This window comes from Dipodomys ordii, unplaced genomic scaffold (genome assembly GCF_000151885.1).
Source record: "Dipodomys ordii isolate 6190 unplaced genomic scaffold, Dord_2.0 Scaffold30, whole genome shotgun sequence".
Lineage (NCBI taxonomy): Eukaryota > Metazoa > Chordata > Mammalia > Rodentia > Heteromyidae > Dipodomys > Dipodomys ordii.
This window is the reverse complement of record NW_012267246.1, coordinates 1,185,509-1,212,873: the sequence shown is the minus strand read 5'-3', so window position 1 is coordinate 1,212,873 and position 27,365 is coordinate 1,185,509. Positions and strand designations below refer to the sequence as shown.

At 46.1% G+C, this 27,365-nt stretch overlaps 1 protein-coding gene and 1 pseudogene across 1 annotated transcript in view; both read right to left on the bottom strand.

Annotated features, from left to right (window-relative positions):
- Positions 1-27,324, bottom strand: part of Arhgef26 (Rho guanine nucleotide exchange factor (GEF) 26) — a 63,112-nt gene extending 35,788 nt beyond the window's left edge. Inside the window, exons 1-5 of the mRNA XM_013016128.1 lie at positions 26,842-27,324; positions 26,092-26,131; positions 23,150-23,295; positions 6,855-6,911; positions 4,831-4,991 (exon numbers count right to left, since the gene is read on the bottom strand). Coding sequence (XP_012871582.1) covers positions 4,831-4,991; positions 6,855-6,911; positions 23,150-23,295; positions 26,092-26,131; positions 26,842-27,324 — 887 coding nt within the window. The remainder of the gene's footprint in view (positions 1-4,830; positions 4,992-6,854; positions 6,912-23,149; positions 23,296-26,091; positions 26,132-26,841) is intronic.
- On the bottom strand, positions 8,024-8,307 carry LOC105985534 (annotated as a pseudogene).
- Positions 27,325-27,365: the final 41 nt, after the last annotated feature.

The window sequence follows — 27,365 nt, the reverse complement described above, 5'->3', positions numbered from 1 at the left end:
GGTTGAAAGCCCATAGTTGAAATGCAATGCAGATGGAATACTGCAACCAAACTCCACCCATGGCTCCTTTTTCCACAGATTTCTGCTTTGGCTTAAGACTGGGAATGTTGGGGCTGGGAAGGTGGCTCAGTAGTAGAGCGCTTGCCTTGCATGCCTGAGGCCCTGGGTTCAATTCTTCAGTACCACATAAGCAAAAAGAAAAAAGCCGGAAGTGACGCTGTGGCTCAAGTGGTAGAGCGCTAGCCTTGAGCTGAGGGACAGCCCCCAGGCCCAGAGTTCAAGAGTTCAGGCCCCACAACTGGACCCTCCCCCCCCAAAAAAAAATTGGGAATGGCTAGTGACTTCGCTTGGTAAGACTTGAGTCTGTGAATACCCATTGAGTTTACTTTTAGATTTATAGGCACATTCTAATTCTTACAAATGGGGGAAGGTTTGCAACCTATGTTTCTTTAGGTCTGGCTTACTTAGCTTAATGTAATTTTTTCCAAGTCTTTCCATTTCCTTATGAATAGGGCAGTACCATTCTTTCTGATGGAAGCACAGAATTCCATTGTGTATGTACACCACATTTTCTTGATCCATTCATCCACTGAGGGGCATTTGGGTTGATTCCATATCTTAGCTGTGGTAAACAATGCTGCAGTGAACATGGTTGTGCTGGTAGCCTTAGTGTGTCCTCATTTGTGGTCATTTGGATAAATGCCTGGGAGTGGGATTTTCTTTTCTTTTCTCTTTTTGCTGGTCTTGGAGTTTGAATGCAGGGCCCAGGTGTTGCCTCTGAGCTGCTTTTGCTCAAGAACGGCAGCCTGTCCCCTGAGGCATAGCTCCACTCTTGGCTTTTTTAGTGGTTAACTGGCGATAAGAGTTTCCCAGACTGTCCTGCCTGGACTGGCTCTGAACACTGATCCTCAGTTCTCAGCCTCATAAGTAGCTAGGATTACAGGTATGAGCCACTGGCACCTGGCTTGCTGTTTATTTGTGTATCATTTGTGCAAAGGGGTTTCTCCATAGCATTTTGCATGTGCACACTTTATCATTTAGATTAGCCCCTTCTGTTGCTCTAACCCTTGCCCATCGTCCAGCAGCTGGCAGGGAGTGTCCCTATGCACCTTCTTACACAGACATAATGGGCCGTGATGAGCCTATTTGTTGTTAAATTAAAAATGTACCAAATACTCATATTTTCACTTCACATGACCAGGCCTCTCCAGTGGTTAAGGGACAGAGATCATGCAGCAAGTAATTGTTCATGTGAGATGGCGGGAGGAGGTAGAGAACAGGTGAGGTAGCAGCAGTGACCCAGGGCTGACCCAGGACACAAAGACTGTCCAGGTGTTGGGTGGAGCCATGCCTGTGCCATGGGAGAGTGGTGAGTTCTGCCCTCCGAACCCCATAGAATCGCAGGCCGCCTTGGTGTCTACAGGATTCCAGCTGCCTTCCCACCATCCTGACTCACTATTGGTGCCAGGCCCAGGACACAGAGACAGAACATGAGCCTGTTAGCCATAGAGCAGACTTCCACAGCGGAGGGATGGGAGACCGATCCGGGTCCTGAGCAGGTCCTGGTCTCCTCTAGCTAATGCCCGGAGAGTCACTGGGGCAAAGAGCCCCATGGTAAATGCCCGTTGCTATCACCACAGTTAACCCACGCCACACCACCCAGACCCACAGCAACAACAATACAGCTGGGACCAAACCCACGTCCCAGCTCCAGTTTTCTGGAGTTCTCATATTCTTCCTTTCACTGAATGCTTCTGCTTTTCACCAAGGCCTCAGGCATCCAGGTTCCAAAGATCTTTCCAGTCTGGTTCTTCTTCCCTTTGGGGACGCTGGCAGGACCCCGGAAGTACTGGCTATTTCTCTCATGGCCTCACATCCCTAGCACCTCCCTCCAATGCTAGCCCTGCTCTGTCATAAGTGCCCACACACCAGCCCTCCTACTGCCATGTCCTCTAAGTGCCCACACACCAGCCCCTGATTACTAAATGAATGTCTCCACATTAGCAATGGTAAAATCCTTCAGTAAAATGAGGGGACGCCATCTGTTTTCTTGTCTCTTGGTTCTGGTTCTGGTTGGGGCCCTTGCACCTTCCCCTGCAGCATGACCCAAGCCTGCCCTGTGGGAGGAAATGCCCTGGCCTGGAATGATTTGCACACAAGCTGGGTGTGTACCTTCAGCCACTCATGGCCCCAGAGGACTACCAGCCACAGGACCACCAGTTGGAATGTTCTAGAAAAGGAGGCTCCATAAGTGTTGACAGAAAGAATGCTTTATAAAGGAGAAAAGAATTTGGTAGGAACATTCCACTGATAAACACACACCCAGAGGCAGCGATCTCTGTTCCTGCAAGGACCTCTTGGTATTATTTACTGGCAACCATGAAAGCCCTGGACCCTTGGACCTCGAGAGCCCTTGTTAACCTGGATGTGCAGAATGTTCAGACAACTGCACTGAATATGCCATAGCCTGGCTGTGACGGGAAGAAGAAAGAGTGTTCTTCAAGGCAGTTTCCACTTGCGAGCCACCCCTGTGCCACGTGTAATGGCACAAGCCTCTAATGCCAGCACTCGGGAGGTCAAGGCAGGAGAATGACATGAGTTCAGGAGCAGCTGGGCTGCACAGAGACCCTGTCCCCACAGAAGGAAAAGCCACGCTTGGCTCCACAAGCAGGCATGTCTGCACTAGGCCACAAAACGAGTCTGACAAGTCTTCTGATGACTCTGAATTTTACAAAGGCGGTGTATGAACTGTTTCAAGTAAGCCATATAATGTGCCTTACACTGACACAAGATTGTCCAGTGAAGCTGGACGCCCTTGGCTGGAAGATAACAAGAGCTACACACCACAGGCAGCTACCCAAAGTAAAGCATTTCAAGTGAAAACAAAACAGCAGTGTAAAGGATACAGATACTTCTGGCTTTATCTTTTAATGGAAACTCAGAAGTCTATGGAAAATATACAGTAATAGCTGGAGAGTCTTGCATATTTTATAAAAGACTTCTCAGAAGGGTGAGAGCTAGAGGACTATGGTATGAGGCTAACCCCTGTATCAAAGTCCAAGAGACTCCCTCTCTAGCTAGCCAGCATAAAGCTGAGTTGGGGGTGTGGCTCAAGTGGTAGGGCATAGCCAAGCAAGCAAGATGAGCAAGATGAACCCTAAGTTCAAACCCAATATGTGATAGATATGAATTTAAAGAAGGCTGAGAAAACTTGTGTGGATTCGATTTCCACTTCTCTACGAAAGGGAGTAGATACAAAACTCCATTTATATGTGCTCACCCTGAAGACAGAGACAAACCTTGTGGAGATTGGTTACGTGAGGAAGGAGCAGCTGTAAGAACTAGACTACTTTTCTGTAAGAATTGTTAAGTTCTTTGGAGTTTCAATTGATATGTAAAATTGTTCATATTTACCCTTTATGTTTGTATAAGTTTGGAATACCTATCAGCTTCTTTGAACATGTCTTGTTTTGCAGATTTGAATTTGTTTTACTTTGTCTGGCTTTCTATTGAAACTAAGTCCTTAAACACTCCTGTACACCAAAGACAGCAGAGAGGTGGTGCACGGCCAGGCCTAAAGCAGGAGCCTTCACACCCTGAAATGTAACATAGCAAGAAAATAGCCAGAGACAATTGAGATTGAAACTCAAGCATTGATATGTAATATGACTTGCACTTTGTCATAGGTTATACTAGTAGTTGGAGGTTTATTTCCCTTCACAGAAATAGTCCAGCTGATAAGTGAACAAAGAGGGATGAACTCGAGTGACACCATTTTGCAATCCTTAATGAATTCATAGATCTGATATCGATCACCAACAGTACACTGGGCCTCCTGGGTGCAGCTATAGCACATACAGCCTCGGGTCCTCAATAAATGCGCAGTGAAACAATCTGAAAATGGGATGAGAAACTATGGCACAGGTGTGTCATGACCTGTGAGACTGTGCCGGAAAAGTAAAGGGAGGGCTGGGCTTACAGTATGCCTTATGTATATAAAAAGGTGTACTTTCTTATATAATCATAAACTATCTAAAAAGATAAGCAGGAAAGAAAATGCTTGCTCCAGTTGTTTTCCAGGTGGCCAATACACTGTACACAAAGGGATTTTTACAACAGACCCTCTGGATCTTGGAATTTTAAAACTGCCACTATTATTCCCCTATACACAAATCAATCGAATAAAATCATAAATGATCATACCTAACAAAATGAATTGTCCGATCCTAACATAGTGTCAACAGAGAGAATACTTAAGTATTTATGAGAAAAACATCATGCATGCACACTTGGAAATATTTAAGCAAAAAGAGAAGAGAAGCAAATTCAAAATAATTGTTCATACAATTAGGGCTGGGAAGGTGGCTCAGTGGTAAAGCACTTGCCTTGTATATAATTTTGAATACATGACCAAGTACCATTTTATCTACTTTTCATGAGAAAACATGAAGCTTTGTGCTTTTTTTTGTATAAATGCAAGAAAAATAAAGTACTATCACATTCTGGTGATTATCTAGAATTCATATTCCTGATACACACTGGCCACTGTTAGCCATTTACTAACATGGACAGAACCCCAGAGCAGAACCAACCAAGGGTCTCATGGACATTATCAGAAGGAGGAGAGTGAGTGGATGTGGGAAGAGAAGGGAGAAACATCAGGTGGCTGTTTGCTGAGAGCTGAGACCATAACTAAGGGCTCTGTTCACCAGCAACTCAACTCAGCCTTGCAGTTCACTTCCAGGAATGAGAACCACAGCTGGATGAGCAATGGATGTGAACTTTACAAGCCCATCTCCTTTTGCGATAACCCAGGTGCTGGTCACTTACTTTCTGCTTGCCTCGCAGACGTCTGAAATATTGGAGAAGAGATGGTGCCTCTCAGTTTTGGTCATGGTGTCACTCAGCTCTTTAGAATTCTTAAACATTCGTATCAAGATTTCCAGGCTGAGAAGGTAAGAATGTTCAGAGGAGATGACTTCAAAGATTGCCTGGCAAGAAGGAAGAAAACATAAATGCCTTATCATTCAATTGAAGGACTAAATAGCGTGCTTTCTGGGCTGCAAGAATAGCATATTATCTTAAGAAGCAAAATTATTGCAAAAATACTGTCTTTATAGAAAAGAAACTGTGAGTCTATTGTATAGATGCTTTTAAAGAGGAGAGAAAAAGAGTATGACCAGCTCTGTATCCTGAGGTCCGACCTTTGCTGAGTAGAGCTGTGGCAGGAAGTCAGGCATGTCATAAAATCTCAGGGTTAACCTCCAGGTCACCCCTCAGCCTTGCCACCAAAGCACACTGCCGTGGGGTCTGTCAAGACCAGGAGTGTCACACATCTATCCCCTTGCTCTTTCTTGCCTTGTGTGTGTTTGGGAGTGTCACACATCTGTCCCCTTGCTCCCGCCTTGTGTGTGTGCTTTCTCTCTTTGCATTTTAACCCGGCTGGCCTGCAGTCAGGAACGGCAAACACTCTGGTACAACTGGACCTGCCCACAAAGGCTCTACCCAGCCACAGGAATTCTTTTCTCCACACTCAGGCTATGAAATCACTCCGTCCAGTCAGGCAGCCTCCCTGCCCTCAGCGTCTCAAGAAGGAGCAAGGCCCCTCTGCGGGTGCCTTTGGTGTCAGGCCCATAGTGGTTTCACTGATAAGGGGACTGGTAAAATGCCAGCTCTGTCTGTGGACAGACAGACACCAACGCCCTGCATGAGGAATGCATCTAACTTCTTAACTACACCTAATTTGGATTCCCCAAGAACAGCAGCGCAGGGAGCACTCTCCTGGCTGGTGGGTATCACCCTTGCAGGCCTGAGACTCGGGGCCATCTTCGGATCCCCCACTGACCGCCACCCTACTGACCTCTAGGGCTCCTGCCTGCAAACCCCGACCCCTAAAGCAGGGAGGAGGCTGGAGGCACAGATCAGGGGAGGCCTACCTCCCTATGGGTAGGCTGTCTCTTGGGCCTCAGGGCAGTAATGCTAACCTCAGCACTAAGCTCCCCTCTTTCTCTGTGAGCTATTAGAAACCTGGGTCATTCAGGTGCTGGTCTAACCCTCAGCTGTGCCGCAGGTGCCCTATCTGAAGAGTAAATGTCGAGACCTTAGTCTCACTCTGTCAGCACCATTCACCCAAGAAATACTAGGTGACTAGAGAAAGTCCTTCCTTCCTGACCAAAAATCGTGGATGTCAGGCAGTTCATGGATACAAAGACCTTCAAATATTTCCAGCAGCAAAAACTTTTATCTTAAAAAAAAAACCTTTTATCTTTTATAATCAAAGCCAAGATACAAAGACTGACACCCCCTTCTCTACTAAAAAGACCGGATGAATTACACAGAATAGTCCCCATGCAAAAATAAATAAATGGTCATTCCAATAGAGCAAGTTTAATGTGATAATTGCTAAAATATCCTGGAACTCCTCAAAGAGAGAGGTAGGAATAGACAGGACTGATGAAGTCAGATTGGAGGTTATCATTTTTTGTATGGTAAATCTGAATATTTTTAGGATATAACAGAAATTGATAATTCCAAATTGATATGACTTAAAAGAACAGTAGTGTTTGAATGGCCTTAAGACCTTGGAGAAGTTCTTCAATTTGTCCACAAAGAGAAATGTGTATGCCACAATGTCAACAAAAAGGAAGAAGTTACTATCCACCATCCACCACCCAGGAAATAGATACAGAACCTAAGAGGTGATGTTTACAGAATGGAAAACTACATAGTGGTTGGAACAAATGATTAGATGAGCAAACACTGGCATGGGTAAATCTCAAAAGTAATGTTGGATAAAAAAAGCAGAGCATTATGCACAGAGCTGCATCACACGGGAGCCGTAAGTGGGGCCGTACCTCTTGTCTTTTTCTTTCCTCCTGGCTCACTGTCTGTGATAACCCATTTCTTTTCACCTGGAAGAAAAAACAAAATCAAGTTGAACCCACTGACTTTTGGCATTTTTACAGAAGGCCAAAGCTTAACTCTGCTTGTGGAGAAGGAATTAAGGACTGGAGGCATGGCTCAACAGTAGAACACCTGCCTAGCAAGCTGGAGAACCTTATTCAAATCCCCACAGTGCCAAAAAAAGGAAAGAAATTATTCAAGATATTGAGATAGACACATATTAATTTTTGGTCCTCAAAGCTCTCAATTAACAATTAATCCTGTTAATAAATTGTCATCGTTACACAATCCTTTCAGCCCGATTTTTGTGGTTACAGTCTTGGGCTACCTACAAAATACAAATCAAGTTAACCTCCCAAATCAAAATTGAAGGAATCTGATACTAAAGAAAGGGAAATGATGGCCCTGAGATTTTACAGTCCAGCATTACACAAATGTCACTTAACCCTATTTCCCACCAAGACACCAATGGAATGCCAGTGCTTCTGAGAGAAACCTGGTCCAACAAGAAAACAAACTCTCCCCCATTTCAACCTGGGAAGCCTTGTGACACACTTAACTTCCTTTCACTGTGTTTAAGCTTGACCAATAAAGAGTTCAATCTGATATTGTCTGGAACAGTAACAGAACCTTCAAGACTGACAAACACCAGCACATATGAGGAACCAAATTTCACTACTCAGAACTGAGTCTTGAAATGCCCATCTCAGCTAATCACCATGCTTTCCTTCATTTGACTACTGCAGACCCCAGCACGTGGGGTGATCCAGGGACTCTAGGGACTGGCTCTCCACTTCTGGCACAGAGGTGACATGCGACAGACATCTGTGTTTCCCAGCCAAGGATGAAATAAGCAAGCCGCCAATAAGTAAGTACTCAGAAAGCCCGCATAGAGCCCAGTGTGCTCCTCCCAGTCAGCAGTAAAACCTAACAATGGCTTTCAAACTTCTTTTACTTCCTAAACATTTTTTTAAAATAAAAACAATCCCAAGGCATTTATTTATTTATCATCTGATGATAACACTAACAACGGGGTTCATCAAACAATATAAACAGATGTTTTCTTAGATTCCCAGCAAATAACACTAAAAAAAAACTGTATAAGATTCTTAATAACTTCTCACTTCATTGTCATTTCTAGTTGGGAGACACTTTGTAGTAGAGTAATATTGTCTCCTTTTAACATGATCCTATCCAGTTGTTTTCTTGACTTTGTTTTAGAATGAACTTCTTCTGCATCATCTAATACAAGTCAAAACCAGCTATGTGGCCCTCTACCAGCATGTTCACTTGCTCAGAGAGCCACACCTGAGTCCAAGATGTATTCTGTGAACATGTGAAAATGAGGTTGATTGGCTGCACCATCACCTTCTGCACCCTTTGGCCCTGGCAGCGGTATGCCATGGTGGAATCTTACCTACTTCCTAAACATTTTTTAAATTTTTTTATTGTAAAGACACTATACAGAGGGTTACAGTTACATGAGTAAGGTAATGAGTACACTTCCTATTGAGCATTGTTACCTCCTCCATTGTTTTCCCCCTACTATCCCTTCCCTCCCTACCTTCCCTGAGGTTCTTTTTTTTTAATTGTGATTAAGTGATTACATAATTTCCCAAATTTCACAGTATTGTGGAATAATGATGTTCATTTAAAGTCACAAGCTCATTTTAACTTCCTAAACATTTTTAAACATGCTTTCTCTATACTTGTTTTTAAACTTAAAAGCTTTCATCACTAGTGTAAAGAACTAGACAAATGTATGTTCCTGCTGTTAACTCTAGACTGTGATGTGTTTTTATACTTCTAAATGCATCCAATATAACATCATCAGATGACCTTTTCTCTTCCACTTAATACACTTTCCTAACAGCTCGGGGCTTGCATTATTCTCTTCTCTCCTTGAAATCCCCTATACCATCAGGGCCTCAGGGCCCCAAGATAACACAATGTTGGGTGTCAGGGAAGTTGATAATAATCTCTAAGTACCCTCAATAATCTATGTCTGGAACAAAACGATTACTTAACATTTTCATTCATAAAATATTCAAAGCAAAATTTTCTCAAGAATGGAGCCATTGCTGAGATTCAGGAGATTCTGCTGAGACTTTGCCCTCTTCTGGGTGGGTTGGGGGCAGGGCTCCTGCCCACCCCACAGAGACATGAGAGGGGAGAAGGAGGTCCCTCCCTGCGAGGGACAGGGCCAGACCACCTGTGCAGAAGTGGAGGGGCTGGAGGGCGGAGTCCTGAGACCACGCCCAGTTCTGCAGCGCCTCCATGAAGCCCCAGCACCACACATGCCCATCTGAGGACCAGCATGCATGGGTCTGGGGCATGGGTCTGGGCTTCTGCCCTGTTGTGGAAATTGAATACAATCACACAATTGTCTCTAGTTTGTTTTGGAAAACAAGTTAGAAAGCAATTGGTAGAAAGAGTCCTAAAGCAATCACGTACTGAGCATTTTTTGGACACCAGAAAATGTGTTAAATGTTCCATTTCATGCTCCTTTCCATTGCATCAAAATGCAGCCTTCTTTCCTTCCCTTTCCCCTCCCTCTTTCCTTCCTTCCTCCCTTCCCCCCACTCTCTCCTTCTCTCCCTCTCCCTCCTTTTCTCTTGGCAGTACTGGAGTTTGAAGTCAAGGCTCTCGCTGGCTAGGCTGGGAAGGTACTGCTGAGCCACAGCTCCAGCTCTGGTTCTTGCTGGTTCCTTTCAGGACAGGGCTCCACCACCTTTCCCACATGGGTGTGAGATCCCCCCACAGCGGGGGTACCACATTGCTGGGATGACAGGGGGACTACTGTCCAGTTTCCGTTCTTGCCCCAATGTGGCCTGCTACTATGAGTCTCTGAATCTCAGCCTCCCGTGTGGCTTGGGAAGACAGTTGCACCATGTCCAGCTATGTATTAAGACAGATGTCTCAAAATCTCTTCTTCCCTCCCTGGACTGGCCTTGAACCACCGTCCTCCCCTTCTCAGTCTCCCAAGTGACTGGGATTACATCAACACCTGGCTTAGGCCATGCTTTTGTGTGTGGGGGGGGGTGCTGTTCTGGGGCTTGAACTCATGGCCTGGGAGCTGTCCCTGAGCTTCTCTGATTAAGGCTAGTGCTCTACCACTTGAGACACAGCTCCACTTCCAGCTTTTTTAGTAGTTACTTAGAAGAAAGTCTTATGAACTTTCCTGCTTGGGCAGCTTCAAATTGTGATCCTCAGATCTCATCCTCCTAAGTAGTTAGGATCACTGGTGTGAGCCACCACTGCCCAGCTGGGCCATGCTTTTTATCCTACTACAGGAGTTAGGAACTCCTGGTTGGGCTTCCATCACTAGGCCCTTACTCCTGCTGGATCAGGGCCAATATGTTACACTTTTTTGGGGGGTGGAGGGGATGGAGGAGGGTACATTTATATCATGGAATGTTCTTAGCCTTCCCACCCTGCTGACCCCGAGCCAGCCTGTCAGCATTCACTCAGGGCACAAAGACTTCTTTTTATCTGTGTTTCAATAAGGGAGGAGACTGGCCAGATGCACCAAAGCCTTCAGCACTCCATCTGCTGAACCTCAGCGGGAATTTCAAAGGATTTCCTGCCTGGCGCACAGTCCTGTGCCAAGCCCAGCATTTCTGCAGGTGAGATCATGAGCAGGACTTCCTGCACCACTGGCTTCCCTGCCCTTGGGGCACAGGTCTGGAAGGCTCCTGGGGAGAAGGATGGAATATCTGTGCCAAGAGACCTGCCAAGGTCACAGCTGGTCCCCCTGGGGTCAGGGGTCCCATCCTGGCACCATGGGTCTGACCTCAGCTAAGGGGCTGCTGCTCTGAAGGGAAGAGAGGTACTTTTGAGAAAGGTAAAATAGCTATGCCTAGAACTATCACTCACTATCAGCACTAACTCAACAAAGGCTAAAAAAAAAATTCTACTAGCCAAACTCCTGCAGCGTATGCGCAATCATTATAACAGGAAAAGAAGAGGCCCAGGGAATGTTCTTGAGTCGTGATTAAGGAATCTAAGCAGGAGCTGGAAGGTGGCAGCTGGAGTTAGGACAAGGCAGTCCTCATGCCTGCCCCTCACCGCTGCCCTGTGTTCCCCAGCGGCCTGGACAGAACAGGTACCGATTGCTTCCACCAGAGAGCTAGTGCCATCACCTCCTTCCACGGTGTCTGGAGGTATAGGTGACAAGAGTCAGATGAGGGGAGGGACTGTGACCAGACCAAGGAGAAAAAGAATCATCTGCTGGACACTCTCAGGAAGCAGTAGAGACAGAGAACAGAAACAAAGAAGAATGTAACAGAACTACCTCAGGCAGAGATGGACTGAGAGCAAGGGAGGAAGGAGAGACAGAGGAAGAAGGGGAGGAGAAAGGAAAAGAGAGACAGTAGAGGGAGGAAGAGAAGAATGAAGAGGAGAGAGAGAGAAGCCAAGAAATGGGAATGAAACAGCACAACCTCAGGTACAGATGTGGAGGAAGCGGGGAGAAAAAAGGGGGAAGAAAAAGAACACGTACAATTATTTTCATACCAAATACCTCTTTTCCTTTGTTAAACAAGGACACTGTCTGGAATTTTTCTCATTCAAAATGGTGCCATTATCAGTAAATTTAATTCAAAGTCACTTGAAGACACAAGGTGAGTTTGGACACAAAGTGTCCAAAATGTTTTATCTGAACAGTTTCAAGACATACATGCTTTTGGCATCTTGCAAACATTTGCTCAGATGGTCTGAAGGACATCCAGTCCAGGTTATCACATACCCTCCATTTGTCACAGAGAGAAAACAAGCCAGCAGCCGCTCAGATCTGGGGTCCAATGTGGAGGGAAGGAAAGGCTTCCCACAGGGAGACCCGACCGCCATTTCTTACACATTCATTTCAGACTCTTAGCTCCAGCTGGGCTCAAAGAGCCAAACAACCCAGCTTGAACTTTCTTATTCCTCACTGGACTAAATTTAATTTCAAATGTCATCAGTAAGTAGGACTGCACTTGGGCATGGTGCTTAGCCCGTAAGCTCAGTTACTCAAGAAAAGGAAAACAGGAGGGACCAGGTAGAAAGCTAATGAGACACCCAAATTATCCTCAATCAATAAACTGGATTCCATGGTTTACACCTGTAACCTCAGGTACTCTAGAGGGGAAGACTGGAAGAATCATGATTGGCAGTAAGTCGGGGAAAAATGTGTGAGACCCTATCTTAAAAAAAATAATAGCGGGGGCTGGGAAGGTAGCTCAGTGGTAGAGCGCTTGCCTTGCATGCCTGAGGCCCTGGGTTCGATTCCTCAGCACCACATAAGCAAAAAGAAAAAAGCCAGAAGTGGCACTGTGGCTCAAGTGGTAGAGTGCTAGCCTTGAGCTGAAGAGCTGAGGGACAGTGCCCAGGCCCAGAGTTCAGGCCCCACGACTGGACCCAAAAAAAAATTATCTCTACAGCCACAATTTCTCTCTCTCTCTCTCTCTTTTTCCAGTCCTGGAGTTTCCACTCAGGACCTGGGCATTGTCCCTTAGCTTCTTTTGCTCAGGGCTAGTGCTCTACCACTTCCAAGGCTTTTTCTGTTTATGTGGTACTGAGGAATTAAACCCAGAGCTTCATACACGCTTGGCAAGCACTCTACCACTAAGCCACATTCCCAGCCCCTACATCCACATTTTCTTAAGAGTTATAAATCAAACTGTCAACAGTGATTGGAGGGGTAGAGGTCCAACTAGACTTTCTTCTTTTTATCTATTGATATTTCCAGGCTTTACTCTTACAAACATGTCCTGGCTTTGAAAGAATCACTTTCACTAACATAAAATGTACTTCAACATCCTCCCTCTGAAAAGAAAAAAAAGCCAAGTAGAATTGTGTAAACATAAACTGTAATTTTTGCGTTGCTTTGCTGTGGCCTGAAGGGAAGCCAGTGAGGAGAGGTGGCCACCAGTCGATAGAAGAGAGACACTGAGGTCAAGGGAGAAATACAAAAGATTCTGGGTCAAGTCCAAGCTGAGCAAATGCTTATGAGGTCGTGCTGAAAACCAGAGATGACAGACAGCCAGAAGCATGAGAGAGAAGAGAGGGGAGACCAGGAAAGTCTCGCACAACTGGGCAGGATGCCGTGACAAGTTTCTATGTGGTGGCAGGTGGATAGGAATGGCAGACACCCCACCCTCAACAAATGATCATTTAGAACAGCACAAGTTGCTATAAAAATTCAACGTGAACAAAACCTGTTTCAGAAAAATGGATGATAAAAAAACAATGGCATGCATTAGATGTACAAATGTACAATGATTTGCTTAGGCAGGTATGATGTCATTGTACAGATACCTGGAAAACTGGCACAGAGTTACCTTTCTTCTTCTACTTACCTACATTTCAGACTTTATTCACAGCACTCAAACCTGTGCTGGTTTTGTGCCCACTCTGTCATTGGCCAATGGGGCTGGTCATATCCTTCAAAAAGCACTCTCCTGACCTTTACACTCTCTGATCTCTGTGTCACTTGCTGGCATTCTAAAGAGAAGCATTTTACATGCCTTATTTGTTTTGTTTCCTCAGCCACATTCTGGAGTATAGGTTGGGTTCAGGCCCATGGCTTTTCCTACACTGAATACCATGCAGTAGAAAACAGGCAGGAAGTGGTGCTGTAGCTCAAGTGGTAGAGCACTCGCCTTGAGCTGAAGAGCTGAGGGACAGCGCCCAGGCCCAGAGTTCAAGCCCCACGACCAACCAAAAAAAAAAAAAAAAGAATCAAACTATTGGGCTGGGATGTAGCTCAGTGGCAAAGCGCTTGCCTAGCAAGCGCAACATCCTGGGTTCAATCCCCAGTACCAAAAAAAGAGAAAAGACAGAAAACAGGCAGTGTCAGATATGAGCATTTTTCAAACTACAAGTTATTACCTTTTAATGAATAAGACAATTAAGTCATGAATCTCTAATCATTGTCATTAAAGTGTAACAAAAGGAACAGTATAGAGAATACCACAATAAATTCCCAGTATGGAAGACGACTTCTGCTTTGTCCAATTCTTACTACATACACACACACACACACCACTCACACACATGAGTTGTAATACAAGATGAAAAATATTTTTCAGTCACTAAAACAGACCACTGTGGCAATGCCCATTCTGCATGCAAATTGGCACCAGACATGTTCTGCCAGTCATGTCATTTAACCCACTCTCAGAGTGGGTAACTCTGAGGATAGGGAGTCACATTACCCACATCTTCTGCAGAAGAAACTGCCCACTGCAGCTACACTTCAGTGCATGAAACATCATGAAGCCAAAACTGAGCAGAGTAGAGCTCATCAGATACCTTCCCACGTTCCAGTGACTAGTCCAGGGTGAAATGTGGCTGATCCACTACGATTCACTCTCTAGACTCTAAATGAGCAAGTTCTACCTGCAAGCCGAAAAGAAAACATGAGGGAAGGCCAGGGCTACAGCAACTCCGAGTGTACAGGAGGATAGGCACACTAAGCCAGCTTGTGAGGAGAGAAGACTGTCAACAGCAGTCACTTGTCTGGCGGAGATCCAAGCAAAACATGGAGCCTGATCTTCCAGAGCCCTGAGCATAGGTGCCCACTACCTGGCCACAATTCAGAGGCTCTGCCGCAGCACATTGCAAAACCTAACCAGAGGACCATAGGTAGCCGACTCTGCTGCCTTGACATACAGAGAGAAACAGTTCCTGCCGGGCACCAATGGCTCACACCTGTAATCCTAGCTATTCAGGAGGCTGAGATCTGAAGATCACAGTTCAAAGCCAGCCCGGGCAGGAAAGTCCATTAAACTCTTATCTCAGGGACAGCACCCAGGTCCAGAGTTTAAGCCCAATAACCAAAAAAAAAAAAAGATTGCCATTGTTCTTGAATATAGCCTACCTGCCTGCCCAAAAGATCTACCTAGTTGAAAATGAGTTTGTTATTAAATTTGATTTCCTAGTAGGTAATGGCTTGGAAGTCATCATATTACTACACAGAAGACAGCCGGGGCCCCAACCCAGGGCCCTCTGAGCCCAGGACCCTCTGAGCCCAGGGACCTCTGCACCCAGGGACTTCTGTGTCCAGGGACCCTTTGCCATCCCAAGATTAGAGGGATGAGCAGCAACTCATAAGAAGCCCCAGATGAATCTGGGCACCAGTGGCTCACATTCATAATCCTAGCTACTCAGGAGGCTGAGATCTGAGGATCACAGTTCAAAGCCAGCCTCGGTAGGAAAGGCTGGGAGACTGTTATCTCCAATTAATCCCCAGAAAATCAAAAGTGGAGCTGTGGTTCAAAGTGGCAGAGAACTAGTGTTGAGCAAATAAAAGCTCAGGGACAGTTCCCGAAGCCCTGAGTTCAAGCCCTATGGCTGGCAAAAAATAAATAAAAGTCCCAGCTGGGAAGCCGTATCTCACCCCCTCACCCACTGTCACCTCAAAGATTCACGTGAGCATGTGACATGCACTCAGCCTCGGCTTCCTCCACCCTGCCCTGTCAACCCCATCCAGGCACCTGTCTCCATACTTTTCAAATGTCAGAGGACATCACTTTCGTCCACACCTTCCCTCCAGGATGGGACCTGTCCCAGACAGACCTGACAGCAGAGTCAACATGCTGCTCCTGACAGCACTGTGATTCTGTGTTTACTCATGAAATCACTTCATATCTGATGTTCCTGTCGCCATTTATGTATTTTCAAAGACAAGAGCACAAGGTGAGTCTGTTCTTGCTCTATCTCCAGTGCTTAACATAGGTCCTCAATGAAGACTTGAAGTCCTTCATCTGCTTCTACACAGTGCGGTAACCAGATACTCTTTTAGGTCCCAGGTCTATGTTTCTGGCCGAAACATCTCCTTTTGTGGTTATGCTCAACAAAACTAAATAACTGTGTGCCTGTCTCTTCCCACTTTCTTGTAGCACTCTGCTTTACCTGGGGAACATGACACAAACACAACACCAATTGTTTTGTTCTCTCAGAACCATCGGTAGCACAAATACTGAGACACTACCTGTCAGCTGCCTCTGTCACTCAGCTCAGCCAGAGGAGCTTTGTTTCTATTTTTCTGTATTTTTCAGAAGAGGCTATGCAAAGTTAAGCACTGCTGTAATTCAGATAAGACCTTTTTATTTGTCTTGGTGCTCAGGATTGAGGCCAGAGCTGCATGCACGCATGCTCAGTAGGTGTTCTCACATTGAGCTGCACCACCAGCCCCAAGGAAAGCTTTAAAGATATCCACAGCATGCAAACTGTACTCAATGTACTGTAGCTCATGTATAGACATGAAATGATGTGTACGACAGACATATCATGCAGAAAAAGCAACTGCACGTGCATTATAATCTATATTCTTTATGTAAATAGATGTAATTTGTATTTTTCTTAAAAGTGTGTGTGTGTAAAACAGACCTGAAGACAAGTGGAATAGAATAGAAGATCCAGAATTAAATCCACAGACCTACAGCCAGCTGATATTTGACAAAGGAGCAAAAGACATACAATGGAAGAAACACAGCCTCTTCAACCACTGGTGCTGGGAAAACTGGGCAGCCACATGCAGAAAACTAAAAGTGGACCCCAGCCTATCACCATGCACCAACATCAACTCAAAATAGATTAAAGACCTTAACATTAAAACCTGAATCTCTGAAACTACTGCAGGACAGAGTAGGAGAGACACTTGAACTAATAGGCACAGGAAGGAACTTCCTGAACAGAGTCCCAGGGTCACAACAAATTGGAGAGAGACTCGACAAATGGGACTACCTTAAAATAAAAAGCTTCTGCACAGCTAAATCTATAGCAACCAAGCTAAAAAGACAACCAACTAATTGGGAAAAAATATTTACCAGCAATGTATCAGACAAGGAGTTAACATCCAGTATATACAGGGAACTCAAGAAACTAATCCCTCCAAAACCTAACAAACCAATTACTAAATGGGCAAGGGAACTAAAGAGGGACTTCTCAAATGAAGAAATAAAAATGGCAAAGAAACACATGAGGAAATGTTCATCATCCCTGGTGGTGAAGGAAATGCAAATAAAGACAACCCTGAGATATCACCTTACCCCAGTCAGAATGTCCCACATCCACAAGTCAGCCAACGACAAATGCTGGAGGGGATGTGGAGAAAGAGGAACCCTATTACACTGCTGGTGGGAATGTACACTTATACAACCACTTTGGAAAGCAGTCTGGAGGGTCCTTAGAAAGCTAAAGATTGACCTCCCTTATGACCTAGTCATACCACTTCTAGGCATCTACCCTGAACAACAGGAACCAATATACAAGGACACGTGCACCTCCATGTTTATTGCAGCACTGAACAACCCAGATGCCCCACCACAGATGAATGGATCCAAAAATTGTGGTATCTATACACAATGGAATATTATGCAGCCATTAGAAATAACAAAATAATGGCATTTGCAGGGAAATGGATGGAGCTAGAAGGAATCATGTTGAGTGAGATAAGCCAAGAGCAAAGAGACAAATGGTACATGGTCTTCCTGATAAGTGGATGCTAAATCCAAAATGTTAGGTGATACGACAAAATTAACAGGACTTAAGAAACAAAGAACTCCCACTCATCTGGTCGAACCACTACTAAATATCCCCATGCTGCTGATCACATGTATGGTATATAACATGTGTACACCATTATATGTTATAGACTGTGATAGACAATTTGCTCCAGGAAAGTTAGAATGAACTTGTGACTTTAAATGAGCATCATTATTCCACAATACTGTGAAATTCGGGAAATTATGTAATCACTTAATCACAATGGTGGGGGACAAAAAAAGAACCTCGGGGAAGGTAGGGAAGGAAGGGATGGTAGGGGGAAAACAATGGAGGGGGTAACAATGCTCAATAGGAAGTGTACTCATTACCTTACACATGTAACTGTAACCCTCTGTATAGTATCTTTACAATAAAAATTTTTTTAAAAAGAAAAAAAAGTGTGTGTGTGTGTGTGTGTGTGTGTGTGTGTGTGTATGTTTTGAGAAGAGTGTTGCCAAATGAAGAACAGCATGATCTACAGAGCAGGGGAGAAAGACTGGGATTGCAGACATGATCAGAGAAGACCTCCATCCTATCTGAACTAGTTGGCTTCTCTTCTGCACATAGCACAACCTGCTTCTGTAAGAGTGAATCTTCAAACATGGTAAGAGAGTGCCTCCATCTATTTGTACTTCATGGTTAGAGAGTGCCTCTATTTATTTGTACTTCATGGTAAGCACCCTCAGCATGGGACAGCTGACCTCTACCTCATCTCAGAGCTACAACAGGATGATAATTAGCATCTCAGGTCTAGGCTCATGATAAAGACAGGAACACTTCAGAAGTCACCGCCCAGAATGCAGTGTGGTGTGCATGTGCCTCAGGTCTAACTGTATCCACCTCTGGGGGTAAAAGTAAGCCAGATGTGAAAATGAGGGTATTTTTTGTTTTTAACACAAAAGATACATAGCCCAGTGCTGGTGGCTCATACCTGTAATCCTAGCTACTCAGGGGGCTGAGAACTGAAGCTAGCCTAGGCAGACAAACCAAAGAGACATCTTTATCTCCAATATGAAGCCAGATAGAATTAAAGATATAAATCAACGATGGTAAAAATAACTCTGAGGTTGTGGCATTAGACAACCAAAAATAAAAAATTATGTGACTGTAGACTATTTTAAGCGATTCATCACTGAACCTCTACCTATTCAGACACATGTAAAAATGGAAGTGTTCTACAGCCATTCAATGCATTAAGCATCCCTATAAAAATGATGCTATTTCAGTTTCTGTTTGTTGAGCAACAGGGTGTTAGCAGAAAATGATAATGCTAACAATAAATACAGCTTATACCCTAAAAGAAAAAGTCCTGTTGTATTCAACTGCTAAGACTCCGAAAAGGTCTGGGTTTTTTTATTTTTTAAAGCAAATGAAATTTTGTTTATGGACTTCTCATTTTTCAAATGTTCATTCCCCATTCTGCAATTCCAAGAAAGTTTCCTAGAGAGAAATGTATGCTTTGAAAGCTGAGGTTAGCACGAAGGATACCCTGGTCTTAATTCTAGACCTCTATCACCCCAATGCCAAGCATGCATGATCTGTGCCTATCTCCATCAGTCTTGTGCTAAAGATATGAGAATGCACCCCCAGCTGATTTTTTAAAATCTGCACATAGGCTGAAGAAATATTGGAAATGCTATGCAGTCACTAATTTAGCCACAGGTTGGCAAGCACAGAGAGAGCTAAGCTCAAAGATGGCTATATTAGGTGTGGAAAATACTCCAGCCACTGTGGCCTATGCCTCTGCCTCTAGAGCCAGAACACCCTTTTCAAAGGTACCTGGCATTTCAAGGTGGTAGAAACTATACAAACACACCCCATGGCAAACAAACGGGATCAGGGTATGGCTGGCAAGCAGGGCTCTGGTCCTGTCACTGACCCTAACAAAACAAACATGGGTTTCACAACAGTCATTGCTTAGCAGGGCAGAGCAGTAGGAGCAGGGAAGGGTGGGGGAAAAACAAAAAGTTAAAGGAACTTGAGTTCATCCAAAGAGGCAGCCAGTACTTCTGGGCAGATCTTCAGGGAAACCGTGACACTCACTTTTCTCTCAGGACACAGCTGGCCGAGCACCTTGGTGTTCCTCTAACAAGGACCTGGTGTTCTGTCCTGACAGGCACAATTGATACCTTTCTACAAACCCACAAGCTTTTCCCTGAGACCCAAGAACACTTGGCTCACTCCACAGGCTGCCAGTGTGGGTAGATTCACCTGTGTGACTTGGGCACTCTTCCAGATAATTCTCCTTCCAGGTGAGAATGACTTCTCAAATCCAAGACTCCCAAGGCCCTTCTATGTATAACCAGACCCAACCCAGAAGCCATGGCCACTTCAGTCATTTCAAATGCATTTGCGTTCCCAAGGCCTCAAGTATAGCACCAGTTACAACACTGGAGTCAACAGTCCTGCAGGTCATACACCACCAGAGACAACAAATCTTGTGGGTCCCATCAGTAAACTCTGACAATCCAGAGAACTAAGGCGAAGCCTGTCCCCATCCCAGGAGATGAGGGAGAGCCCAGGATGCATTCCTGCTGCATGGCCAGCCCCGCCTCTGCATGGCCAGCCATCGAGGCTAAATACACACACACTTAATTCACTGTGGGCCAGCTATGGAAAACTGTGGCCATTAAGTGCTCCTGACCCACAAGCACAACTAAGTTCCCCTCTGACACAGTGCTAGTCCTCCTCTATTCTCAGATGACCACAGCTGTAGCATTCAGTCTGTCCAGTGCTTGTCCTCCTCTATTCCCAGATGACCACAACACACTCCAGCAAGTTAAACTACACAATGAGGGTTCAAAAGCCTTATTATAACAACTAGAACTATGGCAAATTGCTGCACATCAAGAGACTAGAACCTGGACCACTTCTGATAGTCAACTAATAAAGGCATTTCACCATCTCAGGAGCAGCAGGTGTTTGTAACAGCAATAAGAGTTTTGGAAAAGCAAACAATCAACCATGGGTAACACGTGGGCTCACTCACATGATCCCCTCTTAACTAGATAGTTGCTCACCAAGGTGAGACCAAACCCACTGCCAGAAAACCTTCTCCCTCCTGATATCGAAGGGACACACCCAAGATTCAATGGGCCACCCTACTAAGTTCATGTATTAAAAGCTAAGTGTGGGAAAATTATGCAAAACACGTATCAACAGTGAAAGTTCTAAGAGCTGCCCTTTGCCCCACAGCTCATCCTCAAAGAGGGAGGACAGGAGCAGAGACAGGTGAGGAAGCCTAGACAGGCAGGAAGGTGCTGATGGCATACGGGAAGCACCCTCACAACCTGCAACTCCACACTTACTATCAGGCTAACTTCTACAGAAGCAGCAGCTATGTTTTGGTATTAAAATACCTACTTTCTTAAAATCCAGAGGTGACTGCATTTTTTGGATGGGCAGTAGGCAGAAAAGCCATATGGAAGAGACAGGGACAGAGGAGAAGTTGTAGGATGGTGATTATTCCCAGGAAGGCAGGTAGAGAGAAGAATGGGAGAGTTGGGGATGCTGAGTGGGTCTTTCAGAAACCAGAGGCTGAAGCAAACATCAATGATAGAACTTTATCATTTGTCCTGTCTGGGTAATGGGTACCTTTACTTTTCTATTTATTTGAAGTACCTCATAGTTAGAGGAAATTTTAAGTGAATTGTAGAAATAAAAGACACAAAGAAAATGTGTGTTCATATCTAAGCAATGCTAACAGGCAAAGTCCATCTGTGCTGCATTGATTAAATATGATTACCAAGCAACATGATAGATACTCTTGTCTCTGGGAAGGTTACTCCAAGGTCATGCACACTCAAGGCTGATCCCACTTTACAGCTCTCCCTTCAACTGGCACAGCTTCTGATGTCACCCTGGTGATGAACCTCTCTGTACATTTTTCCTCTGCTGGATGAAAATACAAGCTCACATGGGAAGCTGTACTGAAGGGTGATGCTGGAGTCCAGGAGTCTGCCCATGGTGGCCTGGCATGCAGAAGCTCCACCGGACCCCTGTGTCAGTGACACCGGCGTCCATATTCTGCTGACACTCAGAAGCCAACAGCTGTTATCACAGACAGAAAATGCCCCAGATACACAGCCTCCTCCTCCCGGGTCCCTACCAGCCAGCCCCAGAGAGTGTCAAGGTGGCCTCTGTGGCCCGTCAGCAGTCTGTCCAAATACCTGCTTGGATATCTGCCTTCCGTGAGGACACCAGATTAGAAACACAATGCACAAAGCCTAAGGAGACGTGCTACCATCTCACCACATTAAAAACACACAAATACCACAGAAGTGGCACACTTCTGAGGCCCAGCCCACAGATAAGAGTGCAGGATTCCTATGTTTATTAATAAGACTGGCACCATTGAGCCGTGGCAGTTATTAGCCTGAGCTAAGTGGTAGGTGCTCGATTTCCACAAGGCCTGCTCACACAGCCCACCCGACCATCACTAACTCACTCCACTTTCCACACAACATTTTGAAGGTACTGGTACCTAACGGATTCTCCACAGAACAAAACTGGAAGGTGGGAAGGAGACAGAGGGAAAGGAGCTGGTTTCTGGAGCATTAGAAGAGGGAGGAAGAACGTGAACCAGAGTCATCCTCACCACCGGCATGCCATGGCCCCACCATGACGCTGGCCACAGCATTCCAACCCACACAGCTCTTTTCCGATGCTGAGTGCCTGCACAGACTCTGTACAATACTCTGTGTGGCTTAAAGGGAACTCTGCTCTGACTTTGCCTCAGGACTACTGGAGGTGTACTGGCTTGTTTTGGATGCAATGTGACCCCTACCCAAGCCAGCCATGAGAATGCCTTCCAGCTTGCTAAAGCATGAGACACCCATAAAGGCCAGGCCCAAACTATGAAGTAAACTCAGCACCACACTGTGACGTTTTATATGGCTTTAGAATGGAATACAAGTCAGATATACACACAAGATGCCCAGAAACTAGATGTTCATAAATTGACTTCAAGAAAATAAACATCTAAGGAATCTTAGGAAGAACTGTACTGCACTCCCTGTGTGTAGACAGAGCAACTGTGATAAGGCTCAGAATGTGTCACCCTTACATCATACACTGAACTCAAAAGAAGCAGGAACAGGTGCTGAACAAGGAGACTTTCCTGAGCCCACAGCCTATCAGTCTTAAGACAAGTCATTTTGTCAAACCTACCCTTTGGCATCAGTGTCAGAGTTTGTGGTCATATTAGTGTCTGCAGTGTTGAGAAACCCTGCAACCTAAAGAGGCTTTCTCCTTAGGGTTACAGGATCAATAGGCCACATTTATGCCTAATTCCCACAATGTGGTCTTTTGCTCCCACAGATTTAAAAAAAAATCAGGTAAGCCAAGCATGGTGGCTCATGCCTATAATCCTAGCTACTCAGCAGGCTGAGATCTGAGGATGAAAATTCAAAGCCAGTCCAGGCAGTAAAATCCATGAGCCTTTCCAATTAACTACCAAAAATCTGAAGCAGAGCTGTGGCTCAAGTGGTAGAGTGCTAGCCTTGAGCACAAAAGCTCAGAGACAGTGCTCAGGCCCTGAGTTCAAGCCTCAAGACCAGCATGGAAGAGACAGAGATAGAGGTGGGGGGGAGGGAAAGGGAGAGGGAGAGAGAGAGAAACAGACAGACACAGAGAGGGTACAAGGAAGAAAATCAGATATAGAGATTCATGAATGACCTTCAACAAAATACCCACACCTAAGGAAGCCCTCACTCACCACAGAGAGCTGGCTCCAGGTGGACCTCAGGGGCTTGTGGTGGATCACGATTTTCCCTTCTGACTTCTGTTCTCTGGGCTCGGACTCTTCATCAGAGTCAATGTCAAGAGCCTTTTCTTTGTAGTTTTGATACAGGACTGCATTTTCTGCTAGAAAACAAGGCATCAATGACTCCCAAGCATTAGCTCACTTGTTCTAAACCTTCCTGTTCACATGTTGGCCTCTGCTTTAATGAGTGACGGAAGAAAGATATTCTATCACTGAAGAATGACATAAGATGTTCCAGTTGAGAAGCCCCTGTGTCTGTACCCTGCCCCTAGGACCTCTGACCTCCTTGGTCAGGCTGTCCAGGGAATATGGCCCCAGTTCCTCCTATCCACCACTCCTTATCAGTCCAGCAGCATGGCTACCATGTCCAGGTCTGACAGAAAGGAGAGCAAGACACCTCCCAGGCCCTCGGGAGCTGGGATTGCAGTGAAGAAAACCGTCAAATTCACCTGCTGACATTAGAGAATGAATCTGCATGCCAGCCACTGCTGTACACTGGGAGCACGAGGAACAAAAATCTTAAAAAAAAAAATCTCAGTCTTCATGTGGTAAACTTTGGTGGTGTTTTAGGTGTGGCTATCTGTCATGGTGGGGTGGAGAGGTCGGAGGACATGCGGATGGTAAGGAGCATCGTTCAGACAGCCTAAGGCAGTGGACACTTATGACATGACACAGAGGAGTGGGAGCCAGGCAAATCCAGGGAACAAGCAGCTCCCAGGAGCCAATGACAGGCTTGAAGGCTATGGCAGGATCTGCTTGGTAGGCTGTATGTACAGAAGAGCAGGGAGGCTGGAGAGGCTAGCGTGTCATGAGGGAGGGGATGGACAGGATGGAGGGGAGTGGGAGGGGAGGATAGGGCAGATCGTGCCTTGGAAAGAGCTTTGATTTTTACTCTAAGTGTGAGAATAAGCTTTTGGAGGCCACAGCAACCTGACATAAATACATACCTACACAGGGGAGGAGGATTTATAAACATAAGCCCTGAGATCAGACTGTCAGTATAACCTAGCTGGGGGTCAGAGAGGGGTCAAAGAAGAAAACCCCAGATGAAAAAGTCTGTCAGCAGCAGAGATGCAGAAAAGGAAAAGCAAGTATACAAACTGAGAAGCCAGAGCAAGCTCTAAGGAAGGAAGGTTGGTGGGGCTGCAGCTCAGCGGTCTGAGGCTAAACAGTGCAAGGCAGGTTTAGGGAGATGAGCCAGTCCACATCCAACAAGGCTTTTTCTGGCCATGAGGAAGAATGGGACAAAAAGACTGAGCTTGTTCACAGTATAAGGATTGTTATCTTGCCCTGACAACTGAGTCCACTGGAAGAAAAGATCTGCTTAGACTGGAGAGTAAAATACTAACTACTTAAGCGAGTAATTATGGTGCAGTTAGATGCCTAATGAAAACTTGACCAGTTACTTGGAAAGAACTCCTGAGATGCTATGGGGGGGCGGGCAGGGGCCAGGGGGAGCTAGAGGAGGGAGGTGGTAAGAATGGCTCCTCAGGTCCACAATTAGAAAGTAGGAGACAGTCAGAAGACGAGAGAGCGGGGATTCAGGTTGACTGGGGAAGGTAACGGATTAAGTTTGAGATTTGGAGAGTTTGCAATCTGCCTCTATCACCAACTGCACATGGTTTTCTAAAGCCATGCCAGAGGCCAGGCAAGGCTGCGCTGTTCTCCAACTGTTCTGCATATGAAAACCAGATTTGCAGGCTGGAGTTTCCCTCCAGTCTTGGAAGGTCTTTGCTCAGTGCCAGTCCTCTGACAAGCAGAAGCAGGTCGGTGACCCGTCCTTCAGAAAGGGACGGACACAGGTCCTCACTGCTGCCCTGCCCATGCTGCTTCCTGAGCTGCTAAGCATCCTGTATTCTCTGCAGACATGTATGTGAGAAAGAACTGTCTGGGTTCTTGACATTCTTTGTATTACCCTGTGTTCCAGTTCCCTCCATGATAAGATCTGGGCCATGAGTTTACCTCAGCTAGCTAAAATACTAGTCTAGATCGCTCTACATAGCAATTGTTAGTCCTAAGACAGGTGTAACGACTGAATTTTATAAATTAGTCATCTTTACATGCTCCAGTGACAAAGCCATCTTCACAGAAGTTATTCAGGGAATTGTGCTTGCCAGCATCCAGGTTACACAGTTTGTAACTCTGGGGTCTCACATTAGCATTACTGGTCCAAGGGTATGGTTTCCATCTTTCTTTCAAGCTTTTAAAACATGAGCATTTCAAAGCATGACAGAAAGTAAGTACAATCCTTAACCAGGGGCCCTCTAGCCCCAGCAGGGGGCAGCTGACCGGCTCTTCCAGTCCTTCAGTGGACACTTCACCCATCTATTTACAGAAAGCCCACTAATCTGATTAGGTTTCTGACACCTGGTGGAAGCTGCCTTTGTTTTCAAAAGCCTTCATAGAAATACTACAGAGGTAACAAATCCTTCAGATGTTTTTGTCAGCCAAGAGAACTCTATTTCCCCAAAGCTGAAACTTAGTAAGGTAGCAGGAAGTCAGCAATGAAAATAAAACCTGGAAATACGGGGAAGAGAATATCAAATCAAAGGAAATGAGACTCAAGGAAACAGGCCATGAGATCCAAATGCCAACTACAGAGTTTTTAACAAAAAAGAGGTGCAACTTGCTCTTACTTTTTCTGATGTTTTGAAGGAAACGGGATGGAAATTATCTGAGTTACCAACATATAAAAATGCCATTGTTTCATATGTTGTTGGCAATTAGTAGAAAAAGAATCAGCCTCGTTGCACAGCTTTGGAGTATATAATGTGGGAAGAACTTGGGCATATCATTCATCACCTGTGGTTTTTTTTTTCTGCAGTTGGATTTCTACGAATAATTGATATTCTGCATTGAAGCCACAGTAAAAGTCTGGAAAAATAAATGCTTACCTTCTCCATCAAACGTTCCTTGTCCTTTCAGCATTTTTTTCTAAGAGACAAGAAAAGCAGGGAAAAAAAAGAAGAGAGAAAGAAAGAAGAAAGCAAAGCAAACTTTGTATGATTGAGTCCACATAAAACAGAGCTATCACAAGTAAAATAACTTCTTTGTAGTTGCACTCAGCAAGGCGGCAGGGCTGTGGTCCCCTGAGGAAGGCAGCAGAGGCCCGTGCCCCTCCCCACCTGCAGGGCACAGAAGTGAGTACAACTCCTGGGCTACAGCAGGCAGTAATATTCTGCACCCTGATCTGAAGTTCTGAGCTAGTAGTTTGTTAAACACACCCAAGGATTAATGGGCAGAAAGTGGGGGGGGGGTGTTGAACCAAAGGCCATGGTGACAAAATGACAGTATCCCAGATCTTCTCTGACTGGTTTTAAAACTGGTCAGGAAACCAGGAGCACAGCAGAAGTGACCGAGCAGGCTGACACGGGGGCCAACGCTGACCAGTGCCACCCCTCTCCCCCGCCGCCGCCCGCAAATCACCGGGGCAGGAGACCGTCGCAGGTGCGGGGCGGACCACCCCTTCGGCTCGCTGAACACGAATGGGTCTGCAGCCGATTCTTACACTTGCTGGGAAGTTCTGGTCCCCAGACCTTAGTTCAGAAGTTAGACAAGGACGCTTCCCTTCTTTCCATGAAGTTGCATTAACCCCCAGACCCGGGAACCCCGCCGCGCGCGCGCGCCCACCCGCCTCGCCTCACCTTGACCCGGCCCAGGCTGGAGAACTTGTCCCGGTCCTCCGCCACGGCCTTCAGCAGGGGCTGGGACAGCCGGTTCTTCTTCTTGGAGCTGGTGGGGTTGTCCAAGTCCAGGCCACTGACCACGGCCCTGCGGTAGGAGGTGGAGCGCAGGCCCCGGCGCAGGGTCCCCGGGCTGTCCGCCTCGCGCTCCGCGACGTCCGCATCCACGTCCGCGGCTCCGGCCCCGGGTGCCTCCGCCAGGCTGCGCACCTTGAGCGCCCTCCGGCGGGGCTCGGCGCCCGGGCCGCCCCGGCTCTCCGAGGCCAGCGCCCGGGGGATGATCTGCCGCCGGCCCAGCTTGAGGGCGGCCGGGCTGTACGTGCTCAGCACTGCCGCGGGCGGCTCGCGGGGCGAGTCTGGGTCCGGATCCGGATCCAGGGAGGGCGGCCCCGACGGCGAGTTCGCCGAGGGCGAGTCCGCGTCCCGGCACCTCCGCGGGGGCATGGGGCCGGGGCTTCGGGGCCCCCGATCGGGGTCCTGTGTCC